Source organism: Phascolarctos cinereus, unplaced genomic scaffold, assembly GCF_003287225.1.
Source record: "Phascolarctos cinereus isolate Bilbo 61053 unplaced genomic scaffold, phaCin_HiC Scaffold_2;HRSCAF=192, whole genome shotgun sequence".
NCBI lineage: Eukaryota > Metazoa > Chordata > Mammalia > Diprotodontia > Phascolarctidae > Phascolarctos > Phascolarctos cinereus.
In genome coordinates this window covers 356218946-356232482 of record NW_027555625.1, presented here as the reverse complement: position 1 = coordinate 356232482, position 13537 = coordinate 356218946, and the positions used below count along the sequence as shown (strand labels likewise).

Below are 13537 nucleotides of genomic sequence, written 5' to 3'. Positions count from 1 at the left end.
ATGGGATTTCTCTACTTTGTTCTTGGATTTTTAAAAATCTCTGTATGGAAATGCTGACTACTTTCACGGATTTACTTTGTGTCCTGTTATATAGAATTTACTTATTTCTTCATTAGTTTCTTTTTTTATTCTCTGGAATTTGATAAGTAGAACATCACACTGTCTGCAAATAAAGATAATTTCATTTCTTCTATGCCAAATGTTTAAGCCATTAACTTATTTCTTTTACCTTGCTGTTCTTTCTAACATTTCTAGAACTATGTCAACATTGTTTTATTCCTAAATTTAATGGGAAAAATTCTAGTTTTTTCTTTAGCAAATAATGCTAGCTTTTAATTTTAAAGATATACTTACTATCATCAGCAAACTGACCCTTCTATACCTTTATCTCAATTTTTTTGCAGAAGATGTAGGTTTTTACCATACATGTGGTTTTTAGAGGGTTTTTCTGCATCTACTCATATAATCTCATGGGTTAGGGGTGGTTTTGCTTTTAATATGATGTATTACCTTACATGTTTTCCTAATGCTAAACTATCCTTAGTATTAATCCAATTTGTTCATAGTGAACCATTTTTTAGATAGGTTACTGTAATCTTTTTTTTTGCCAGAATTTTATTTAAAATTATTGCATTCCTCACTAGTTAATATGATCTAGAATTCAATTTCTTTGTTTTATCCTTCCCCAGTTTATATATTAGGACAATATTTGTCCAACAAATGAATTTTGGTAGAATGTTTTCCTTCTTAATTTGGGAATAACTAATGTAGCAGCAATATTACTCCTGAAACACTTGATAGAATTCATCTATAGATCCATCAGAATGAGAAGTTTTATCTCTGTTAACTTCCTTTATGGCATGTTTAATTCCTTTTTCTAAGATGGGGTTAAGATCTGTATTCATGATCTATTAATTCGGATATTTTGTATTCCTTGTAGGTAATCCTTCATTTGGGCAGGTAGGTGGCACAGTGGAAAGAGCACTGGGGTTGGAAATTTTCATGAGTTCAAATCCTGCCTCGGATACTTATGAGTGTAACCTCAGCAGTCACTTAACCCTGTTTGCTTCAGTTCCTTATCTGTAAAATGAACTGGAGAAGAAATGGCAAACACTCCAGTATCTTTGCCAAGAAACCCAAAAATGGGGTTAGGAAGTGTCAGACATGACTGAACAATAGGTTTTAGTAATTCTAAAATAAAATTGCTGTTAGGATTTCATCTTTTTGTATTTAGCTAATTTCATTTTCTTTTCTTTTTTTTGGAGGGAGATCAGATTAGCTAAAGGTTTACCAATAATCTTTTTTTAAAAACCAGCTTTTAGAAATATAATCTCTGTAGTTTTCTCCCCTTTTTATTTTTTATTCCTCTGATTTTCAAGATTTCCCCCTCTGTGTTTATTTTGGATTTCATTTTTCTATTTTAAAAAATGGCATATGCCATTAATGCTCCTTATTTTGTGAATGTTACTTTTCAGAGATAGTATTTTTCCTCTGAAGACAGCTTTAGTTGTGTCCCAGAAATTTCATTATATTGTCTCACTGTTTTCCACCCTTACATGGTTATCTTATTTATGATTTATTCTTTGGTTCATTCATTATTCATGATGTCATTGTTAAACCTCCATTTAGTTGTGTCTCATACTATTTTTGCCTTATGAACTTTAAAGGACTGCTTAGTATTTCAGCTTTTTCACATAAATGTGAAATGTACTCATGTACATGAAATTTTTGGAAAGATAGCATGTGGCAATGAGAAATATTCCAAGTCAGAAGATATCTAAGTTTTTTAGCTCTAAATTCTCCAGTTTGCCTCTAATATTGTTTCTGTATGTTTTGAGATGTATACCTCATCTACAGCAAATTGTTGATTTAATTTTCTTACACATTCTGCCTCTGCTTTATTTTCATGGAATTGTATTTTAACCCATTTACATTAAGGTTATGACTATTATTTTCCCACCTTTACTTACTTTCTATTCATTTTCACACCCCTCCTCTTTTAAGTTAGCATGTTGTCCTTATGCTGTACATAAGGTAAGTTTTGTTTACACTCAGTCAATAAGCATTTATTAAATGCCTAATACACACCAGGCACCACTGCTAAACTCTAGGGACATAAAAAGAGGCAAAGGCAATCTCTGCACTCAAGGAGTTCACAATCTAATCAGGGAGACAATAAGCAAACAAAAAGGTACAAACAGGCTAATATGCAGGATAGATAGGAAATAATTAAAAGAGGGAAGGCACTAGCACTAAGAGAGACTGGGAAAGGCTTCCAGTGGAAAGTAAGATTTTAGTTGGGACTTTAAGAAAGCCAGAGTAGCCAGGAGGCAAAGATGAGGAAGGGAGAGAACATGCAGGGCACCCAGAGAAATGAGGAGATGAGATGAGAGATAAAGCTTCTTGTTCATGGGACAGTAAGGAGGCCAGTATCACTGGATCAAAGACATGTAAGATGTAAGAAAAATAGGGCAAGGGGAGTGGGCATAAGGTCATGAAGAGTTCTGAATACCAGAGAATTTGTTATTTGATCATGGAGGTAACAGACCCATTGGGGTTCACTGAGTGTGAGGATAACATGGTTGGACCAGTGCGCTTTATACCTGCACTTTAGGATAACTACTTTGATGCTAGTCTATTCCCACTGAGTCTAATTCTCCCCTTTACACTCATCCTATTCCGAGTTCATTAACTTTACTTAAAAATTTGTAACTTCCCTAAATTTGTACAGGTTTCACTATGACCCTTCTCTTTCCCTGCCCAACTAAAGCACGTGATTCAAAATCTTCCCTCTTCCTCCCCTCTTAGTATAATTTTATTTTTCAGCATCCATTTCCAAATTTTCCTTTGCTTTTTCCTTTTCCTTTCTCTTCCCTTCTAATAGATTCTGAATTCTATCCTCTAATTCATATACTCTCACTAGAACCTTCTTTTTTATTCTATGTCCCTCATGAGGAGAGTTTCTGGAGTACTTTTCTATGCAATTTCTCTGCCATTGCATTTGTCAGTCTTAACACAATTCTTATTCTGGTGTGTATCACTCATAAAAATATTGCTTCATTTATAATGTATTCTTAAAAACAAGCTTTACATAATACTGAGACAGTTTCACATACAGTCCTTCTTTTCTGTTCTATGCTCTACATGAAAATGTTCAATTTTTTTTTTGTTCTTGTGAAATTTGGGGGCGAGGGGGGGAATCTATTCATGAAGGAAGCAATGTCAAATAGAAGCTGCATAATGCAGTAAAGTTACTTCATCCCACCAAGTCATGAGGCCCAGTCCCACTTCCTTCCTTAGAGACCACAATCATTTATCCTAATGCCAAGGTGTAATGCTAGCTTTATTCCCTCCTACTGCTCTGGAGATTCAAACACTTCTCCTGGAGTAGAATACAGCACTGGAAGATTTCATCTTTTCTCAGAGAAGATAGTCTCCTAAGGTATAAATTCCCCTCAGATAAAACTAACATATAGCCCACCCCTTACAAAAAACATACATCGCCCCCTCTGGCCCCATCGGTTTCTACCCATAGTATCCTCTCCTATCACTGGGGACAAGACATCCTTTTTTTTTCCTTCAGAAAAGTTATTCATCTCTACTACTTCTGTTGAAATTAAAGAAATTACTACTATCCCTTTATTTTCTTTCTTTTTTATTATTTCTTTTTTTGATTTGGTTAGGCAATGGGGTTAAGTGACTTGCCCAGCTAGGAAGTGTTATGTGTCTGAGGCTGCATTTGAACTCAGGTCCTCCTGAATCCAGGGCCAGTGCTCTATCCACTGCGCCACCTAGCTGCCTCTCCTTTATTTCCACTTATCACAATGTCTACCTCTACCAATTTCCACAAACGACACTGATTCACTTATAGAAAATGAAAAGATTTATTCCATGAAGTACTGATTCGGTCTTTCTTGCTTTTCTTCTTTTTGTTACAGCTCCCTAACATCTTTCACCTCTTAGACTCTTTGTCATATGATAATGCCTCTTTATTCTTTTGTTTATTCTTGAACATTTTTATCTGTTCTAAAATAATATCAACATTAGATAACTGATTTCCTTATGTGTCTTTTCCTGATAATTATACTTCTCTACCTTGCTTGTTTCTGTTCTTTGTGGAGTTGAAAGTCACATATTCTGTACACTCAGTTTACTTGGTTTCTTTTGAGGTAATTCCTTAAACACTTTTTTCTTGTTGAATGTCCATCTTTTTTCATTTTTTCAATGATGATTAGGGTCAGCATGGTAGAACGTGTTATTTTGGGCTGCATTTTAACCTTTTTTAATATTCCATCCCTTCTGAGGCATAATCCTGGGCTATTCAAACTGGTATATCTCATACTTGTTAAAGTCTTTCTCCTCCAAATTTTATTCTTGAAATTTTAACATCACTATCTACAATCATGAAGATTTTCTCTGGCAGCAACCTGAAGGTCTCATCAATCAAAGCAATGTTGTCTGTATTCAAAAGTTCTAGGCAGTTTTCATGTATTTTTTCCTTCAGGTTTTTGATCTATTATGTTCTTCTGAGAGATTTATAATACTTATATTATCTCTATCATTCTGCTTGCAAGGTCAGTCATTATTTGTACAGAATTCTTGTTTCTTCTTAAAACTGCTTTCTTTTGCTTCTCTTCTGCCAATTGTTTTCCACTTTTGTGTTTTGTGTCACAAATCTTTTATTCTCTCTCAGAGCTATTTATTTGTCTTCTGAATTATTCTTTATTTCTTACTGCTGCTCAATGATCTCTGGGGTGTTTGCAGAAGTCTTCTTTTGATTAGGGAATTTTAGTCATTTCCCTTTAAAGTAGACTACTTGTGCATAGTGTTCTGGCTTATCTTTACATTTTGCTACTTTTCCCTTGTGTTTCTATGAAACTCTGCTTATCTGCTTCAAGTTAAGGTTTTATTTGGGTGTTTTGCCGTGGCTATTCAGTCTTTTAGACTCTCATTTTACCAACTGCTTATGGTTTACCTCTTCAGTCTTTGGTGCACTCCTACAGAGACCCTCTAGGCTACATAAATACTCCTCATCCTCCTTGTGTTTTGAGGGGTTAAGAGGACCTGGTCTTGGTCCATGCCGAGAGTGAAGAGGACTAGTCTTGTGGGCATTATCAGTATGCTCTCCTTCAAGCATGAAAACTCTTTTCCCGTCTCTGGCTTTGCCTTTGTCTTCCACCTCTCTCCCCAACTCCAAATGCTCTCCCTTTTCTTTGGATATGTGGGAAAAGTCAGTGTCTGCCACTTCTTGTGGTGTAGGAGTTTCGGGCTGAATTATTATTGAGGGGTGTGAGGGGGTGTAAAGAGAACGCATTACTCCAGGTATGTATAGTGAGCTGGAGGGGAACTGAGAGTAATCTCTTAAGTATTAAATTCTCCAATGTTATTTAATGGGTTTTTGTTTTTTTTAACCTCGAGCAGTGTTCCTGCTTTATCTGATGGAGTGAACTTATGCTACTCTATATCTGAAGCATAATTTCTTATCCTGAAGGCTTCTAGGTTGCAGAAGTTTTGAGGGGATTTGACTAGAGGAGTTCTAAGATGTTTTCTAACTCCTGTGATCCTTAATCATAACTTCTCTGTAATTCAATTCAACAGGCATTTATTGAGTGCTTATTAAATGCAAGGCACTATGCTAGGAAGTAAGGATACAAAACCAAAAATAAACAGTACTAATCCTCAAGTGGTTAGCATTCTACCAAATATAATCATTTGATACATATTCTGTTCCCTAACTAGCTGTCATTATACAAACCAGTACAATTTAATGTGTACAATATACAGTGAAGTGTACTGCTGGTGAAATGAAGGTAACTATGAATGTAGCAAAACGTTTTACTGTTTAATAATTATAGATTAATAAAGATGAAAAAGCTCTCCAGATTAATTAGGGCTAGATGGAACTAAATCTATTTTAGCAAAAAATAATTCTTAAAGATTTGAGAAAAGGTTATCTTTTATACTTCCTGTTATTTGAGGAGGGGTGGCTTCATTTGGTGTACACATTTTCTGTAATGATTACAGCTCAGCTTTCACTATATCTAAGAAAGGAAACATCAAACCTGCTGGAATTATTTCATTATGCAAAAGTTCTCAAAGGTAATTTTATTTCATATATTCCCTAGTCATCATGTAAATATAGCAGTTACTTTTCTAGTCTCTCTCTGTCTTTTAGCTATCCTCAGCTGAAAATCTAACAATAATCTAATTGTCTCCTGAGTTAGTAGTTTTGTAAAGACAACATTGCTATTAAAGGTCTAATTACTGTATCAATTCTATCCCCACCCCTCTGGGGGAAAAAAAACCCAACTGGAGATATTTAATTTTAAATACACTGGACCTTAATTTTAAAACTGAATTTTAACTTACCTCACCAAATGCACCTCTTCCAATTACTTTAATTATTTCAAAGTCATCTCGATGAAGCTGCATTTCCTTCACCAGCTGTGTAAATGGCTTTGCTACAAACAAAAATGTAAAATTAAAACTTAAACCAGTTTATCTGAAAATATTAACTCTATATTTAAAAAAAAAGGTAGCTGATAACAACTGATTAAGTTTTATTTATTTAGCACTGTGGAGAAAGACAAATTAATTTACAAATTTCTAAGTTGTTATTTAGCTCAAATAGCCCCATAATACCTCTATGTAGAAAAAATCTCCAAACCCTGAGTGACAATCCAATAAAAGATAAAATCTACTGCAATAAGGCTAGACAGTTTATAGTAATAGAATCTAGTTAGAATTATTGTTGAGATGAGCATTGATGCCATACTTCATCAGATCAGTGTTCCTTCTGTAGTCAAGTATATGACAAATGCAAGAAAGGAATACGCTAGCCAGTAGGTGCCCTTCAACAATGATGCTCTCAAAAGATGAATAAGGATGGCTAATGATTAAAAAGAGAGGTCCCATAGTCATCAAAATTCATAAAACAATACTTTGTATAGCAAAGAGCTAGAAACAAAGTACATGTTCTATCTATTTTGCTTTGTTTTACATGAGGAAATTAAGGCTGGCATAGTGGACAGAATGATGAAAATAGAAACGGGTTTAAATCCTGCTTCAGACACTAGCTGTATAACCCAGAGCAAGTCATTTAATCTGTCTATACTTCAGCTTCCTCATTGTAAAAAGAGGGAACATTAGAGGCCACAAACATTTCATTTTAGCTCTAAATATAGAATTCTATGATTCCAGAACTTTCTAAGCTTACACAGATAGTATGAGTACTGAAAAGATTTCACTATACCACCTGTCTCAACAATATCATTGCTATTCTACTAGTGAGTGTTAACAATTTACAAAGTTACAAAGTGATAATTGTATAATTGTTACTAGTCAAATAAACTGACCAGTATATGAAGGCTTTATCCACAAAATGGAGTCCAGGGTTTTCTCTTCTACTGTTACAAGCCAGGTTTCTGTTTCCAAATGAACAAGGGGCTAAGTACAGAAGAAAATTCACTGACTTCGTATCAAAATGAAAGCATTAAAATCCCAGCTCTGTCATTCACTCCCTGTGGTACCTTGGCCAAGCCACTTAAGCTCTCTAGGCCTCAATTTTCTCATAAGAGGACAGACAAGATGATTCACAAAGTCCTTTACAACTCTAAATTCTGTGATCAGTGTCCTAATGCACCAAAAGGTCTCACCTCACTGATAAGTTATCCAGAGGGCCACTTGGACTCTTTGAATATATACCCCCAGTACCCAGCACAGAACCTGGCCAGGCCCTGAATAAATATTTGTTCACTGGTTGATTGTTTAGTTAAATAACTAACAGGTCTGCTGGTACACAGGAGGGAGGTGAGTAAAAGTAAAGAGGCATGGGGGGAGGGGGATAAAGGACAGATAATTGGAATGAAGGTAATATAGATACAAAACATATCAACAGAAAAAAAAAATGTAAGAGGTATGGGAACAGTGGCTTTCAATGGGGGAAGGAAATCAATCCACCCACAGGGCTTCTATTTTTCTTACTTAACTCCCTCATTACCTTTGAAGACATTAAAGTTCTGGCTAGACATTTGTTTCTTTTCTCCCTAGTAAAATATTAGCATATTCTAATAGAGCTACATCATTATGTAGTTTCATCCACCTGATAAAATAAATTTACTGTAGATTTTTCTTGCCTCATCTCTTAATATTTCAAAGTTCCTACTCAACTCTGGCCTTTTCATTAGAAATGCTTGAAAGTCCTCTATGCCATTCAAGATTCATTTTTTCCCCGTGAGATGATACTCAGCTTTGCAAGGTAAGTTATTCTCGGGTGTAATAAGACTATGTCTTATTTTGCCTTTTGGAATGTTGTATTCCAAGATCTCTCATTTATGGCAGAAACTGCTAGGTCTCCTGTAATTTTGATTGTGGTTCCTTGACCTACTTCTTTCTCAATGCTTGCAATATCTTTTCCTTCTCAATTTTCCCTTTTGTGGTTTCTTTCAGGAAACAATCAGTGAATTCTTTCCTAATTTTTCTATTACTGTTTGAGGTACCTCATCACCAGCCTAGGTATTTTCCTCTATTCCTCACTCTCTCACCCCATATCCAACCTGTTGCCAAGTCCTATTATCATTTCTTAAATAAATTTCCATCTTTCTCACACTATCACTACCCTGGTGCAGGGCTCCATCAAGTCATACCTACAATACTGCAAAAGCCTTCTGGTTGGTCTCCCTTTCCTCACTCAAGCCTTTCCTTACTCCAGTCCATTCTCCATTCAGTTTTCAAATTAATCATCCTAAAGCTCAGGTCTGATCAAGTCACGCTCTCTTTCCCCTATTCAATAAATTCAAGTGGTGTCCCATTTTCACCAGAATTATATATAAAGTCTTCTGTTGGATGTTTAAAGCCCTTCATCACCTCTTTCCTTCCTATCTTTCCAAATTTCTTACATCTTATATCCCACTCACCCTTCTCCACATACAGTAATACAACCTCCTTGCTGTTCGAGACACTAATCTCCAAGCATTTTCATTAGCTGTCTCCCATGACAGAAATTCTCTCCCTCTTCATCTCCACTTCTTGCCTTTCTTCAAATCCCAGATAAAATTCCATCTTCTACAAAAATCTTTTCCAATGTTCTTAATGCTAGTACCTTTCCTCTGTAATTATCTACAATTTATCCTGTACATGTCTTGTTTGCAACATTTGTTTGCATTACACTGTGAGCTCCCTGAGGGCATGAACTTCTTTTTGCCTTTCTTTTTACCTCCTCCCTTCCAGCTTAATGTAGTAGGAATTAAAACACTAGGTGAACGGCAGGAGCCTAATATATAGAGAGTGCTTAGCGTACTGCCTGGCACATATATGGCACTTAATAAATGCTTAATCTCTACCTCTTATTCAGGTAGCCATCTTGGCCAAAAGTCCTATGCTATCAATTAAATTTTTAAATTATTAGAATATATATAACTTTGTGAAAACCTTACTACCTATTATGAAGCTATAAAAATAATAGAAATGATGGATTTAAAGTACAAACTGAAACCTTTTGAGGGGACATGGACACTGTGGGAGTTTCTTGTAACTATACATACTTATTATAAGGGTTTTGTTTTGATTTCTTTTTTTTCCCGATGGGGAAATGAACTAGATTCACTAATTTCTTTAATTACTTTAAAAATAAAAGACTCCTACTAGAAAAAACTATTCAGTACTCAGTTGATTCCATTTCTCACGTTTCAGTCTTTTGGAAACTAGCTTCCAAATTCATCACTCAATTGAAATTGCTCTTTCCAGATTAATTCTCAAAATCACAAATTTTAATTCTCACCACTCTTGACCTGTCTGCAGCATTTAATTTTTCTTTGCTGTAGAAGCTCTGGATTTCAGCAATGACATCAATGGAAGTTTTCATTTTGAGATGACCAATAGATCCTTTCTAGTTTCCCTTTGTTCTCTGGTTATAATAGATCTTTTCATTTATAACTTCTTGAAATGTGGGGTCCAGGCTTTGTTTTACAAAATGATTTCAGGTAGTCAGATGATTCTTGGATAATTTCTCCTTGAGCTATTTTCCAAGTGAGAACTGGCTTTTATATTATATGCCTTAAATTTTCTTCTATTTTTCCAATCATTTGATTTTAAAACATCCTTCTATCTCATTAAGTCAGTGCTTTCTGTATGGCCTATTCTAATTTTCAGGGAATCTAATTCTTGAGTAAGGTTTACCATCTTCCAACTTATTAATTCTTCTCATAATTTTCTCCCTAGATCTCATTTCATTTAACATTACATTTTGTAATCATGCTTCATTCCTTCCAAATACTCTTGAAGTCCCTGAGGCCAGGTCAATTTTTTTTTTCCTGTGAAGCTCTAGTTGAACATGTAGAATAGAATATTCCTTTATTCTGGATTTAAAACTCGGCCTTCACTCTATCCAAATAATTTCCTCATATTGTTTGGCATTTTCCTCTATTATACTCATGACTTTAGCCTCAGTTTCTGAACTACAGCTCTGTGCTTGGGTCAAACTCAGCTCCTTCCTATAGGATGATGTGGGTGAGGTCCTTTCTTGGACTTGGATGTGGTCCCAAGACTAGGCCCTATGCAATGTGAGGATTCCTTGGTTTGAGCTCAGTGTCCTGGCAACAGGACAGTTTTTGCACTTGGGCACTTCTTCCTCTACTCCTGAAAGTCTCAAACTTGATGCTCTCAACTATGCTAGAAGCGGCCTCCTGTAACATCCAAGACTCTACTCTCACCTTTTCTCCTCTTGTGGTTAAGACACAGTCTGTTTGAGCAATGTGCTTCCTGGATGCTGGTCTAGCTGTTCTTAACACTTAACATTTCATCTTTCATCCCTTAATCTCTCCCCAATGAACTTTTTCATCACCTCTACCCTTTAGAATCCCTAGCATCCTTCAAAGCTCAGCTCAAATTCCACCTCTTACATGAGGACTTTTCTGACTCTGGACTCATGTTAGTACTATCCCTTCACTGATGTAACATTTATTTTGTATATGTTCATATATGTACATGCCCTGCTTCTGACACTTTGACATATAGTGGCTGTGTAACTCCTGGCAAGTCATTTATTAACCTCTCAGTGCTCCCCAAGCAACCTTCTAAGATTATAAATTTCAAGTCAGGTGCCAATCAGCATGGGTAGAGGGAAATCCTCACTAGAAGCTTTAATTACTGTTGACATCTTGTATCTGGCAACTGAATATAAGCTCCTTGAAAACAAGGGCTGTTTTGGCTTTTGTCTTTGTATCCTCAAAGCCTAGCAGAGTGACTGGCAATGCAGACTTTTAATAACTGCTCATTGGTCAATTGATTCATTACACTTCCCTAATCAAGGAATTATGATTTTGCCAATATATACTTTAGCAGATGAGATGATCTTTTTGAGCTGCTATGGCAGAAAAATTCATCATCCTGTGACTAATACAGTGATAGGCCTCCCCAAACTTAGCCTGGCTAATCCACAGAAGACAAAAATAGAATTTGCTGAGAGGGGACTTCCGGAAGCCAAGATGGCAGTGGAGTAAGCAGTAAATGGCTATTGCTCTCCCATATTCACCTCTAAACGACCAACCATAAAATAGCACCCCAAAACAAATCCTGGAAAAACAGAACCAAGAAAAAGAGGGGGCAGGATGTACTTTTAGTCTGGGAGACCTGGAGGATCACCAAGAAAAATCCATCTCATTCAGGTAAAAGGGGAGGGCATTTCAGGACAGGATAAGTCCCAGCAAGCCAGCAACAGGCCCCACCTCACCAAACTAGTGGGGAGATCCTGAGCCCCAGTGCTGTTTAGCAGGCAAACACCAACACCAGGACCTCACCCTCCCCACCCAAGCATAGCTAGGGGAACTGGCAGATTCCAGCTCTGAGAACCACCACATGATTCCATGCAGCCCTGGGGCCAGCAGGCCTGCAGTGACCTCCAAGTGCTTCAATGTTGCCCAGAACAGGGTCCTACAGCCACTGGATCTCCCCATGGTTAAGCACCGCTTCAGCAGCCAGACCTCCACATGCTTCAGCGTAGCCCTGGGGAAACGCAGAAAAACCCCACCAAGCCTCAGCACACACCAAACACCACCACCAGAACCCCAGCTCAGGGCCAGATAAGCTGCCAGACCCCTACTAGCAGCACCAGACAACTCCCACCCTTACCCCCCATAGCAGCACCAGATTGTGGGCCTCAGGGCAAGATCAGAGCCAGAACCAGGTAAACAACCAGGGCCTGCAGCCACTAGCACAAGAAGCCACAGACTGTGTCCCTTCCACATTGGAAGCAGAGCTCAAATTTAAAAGAAAGGGAAAAAAGGACCAAAAAAGGCGGAAGGATGAGCGGAAAACAACAAAAAAAGAATCAGACTAGAGAAAATTATCATGGTGACAGGGACAACTAAGACACAAACTCAGAAGAGGACAACAACATCAAAACCCCCAAGAAAAACAGGAAGTCATCTCAAGCCCAGAAAGAACTCATGGAAGAGCTCAAAAAGGAGCTTAAAAATCATATAAGAGAGATAGAAGAAAAATGTGAAAAAGAAATGAGAGTGATGCAAGAGGATTATGAAAACAGACTCAACAGCCTGGAAAACTGTTTAAAAAGTAGAATCTGCCAGATGGAAAAGGAAATACAAAAATCCACAGAAGAAAACACCTCCTTAAAGAGTGAAATTGGCCAAATGGAAAAGAAAGCACAAAAGCTAATTGAGGAAAACAATACCTTAAAAGTTAGAATTGGGCAAGTGAAAGCTAGTGACTCTATGAGACATCATGAAATCAATCAAACAAATTCAAAAGAATGAAAAAATGGAAGAAAATGTAAAATACCTCATGGGATGGAAAATAGATTGAAGAAAGACAATATCAGAATCACTGGACTACCTGAAAGCCACAATCCAAAGGAAGACCTGGACAGCATCTTTCAAGAAATTATCAAGCCGGGGCAGCTAGGTGGTGCAATGGATAGAGTACCGGCCCTGAAGTCAGGAGGACCTGAGTTCAAATCCAGCCTCAGACCAAACACTTGACACTTACTAGCTGCGTGACCCTGGGCAAGTCACTTAACCCCAATTGCCTAAACTCCCCCCCCCAAAAAAGAAACGAAATTATCAAGGGAAACTGCCCTGATGATCTGGGACCAGAGAGCAGAATAGGCATTGAAAGAATCCACCAATCATCTCAGGAAAGAAATTCCAAAATAAAAGCCCAATATTAACAGCCAAATTTCACAACTATTCAGGTCAAGGAAAAATTACTGCAAGTGGGCAGAAAGAAACAAACAGGGAGTCACAATCAAGATCACACAGGACTTCGCAGCTGCAACATTAAAGGACTGGAGGTCAGGAAACATGATATCCCAAATGGCAAAGGAGCTAGCACTACAACCAAGAATCACCCACCCAGCAAAATTAAGCATAATACATCAAGCAAAAAAAAAAAATGACAATTCAACAAAATAGAAGGATTTCATAAGGAGAAGACCAGAACTAAACAAAAAAAGCTGACTTCCAATATCAAGACCCAAGAGAAGCATAAACAGGCAAAAAGGGGAACGAAAAGGGATTTAATA

The 13537-nt window shown here is 37.0% G+C and overlaps 1 protein-coding gene across 1 annotated transcript in view; it reads right to left on the bottom strand.

Annotated features, from left to right (window-relative positions):
* CDC42BPB (CDC42 binding protein kinase beta) overlaps positions 1 to 13537 on the bottom strand; it is a 145064-nt gene that overhangs the window by 109664 nt on the left and 21863 nt on the right. Inside the window, exon 2 of the mRNA XM_020971138.2 lies at positions 6370 to 6461. Within this exon, the coding sequence (XP_020826797.1) occupies positions 6370 to 6461 (92 nt within the window). The remainder of the gene's footprint in view (positions 1 to 6369; positions 6462 to 13537) is intronic.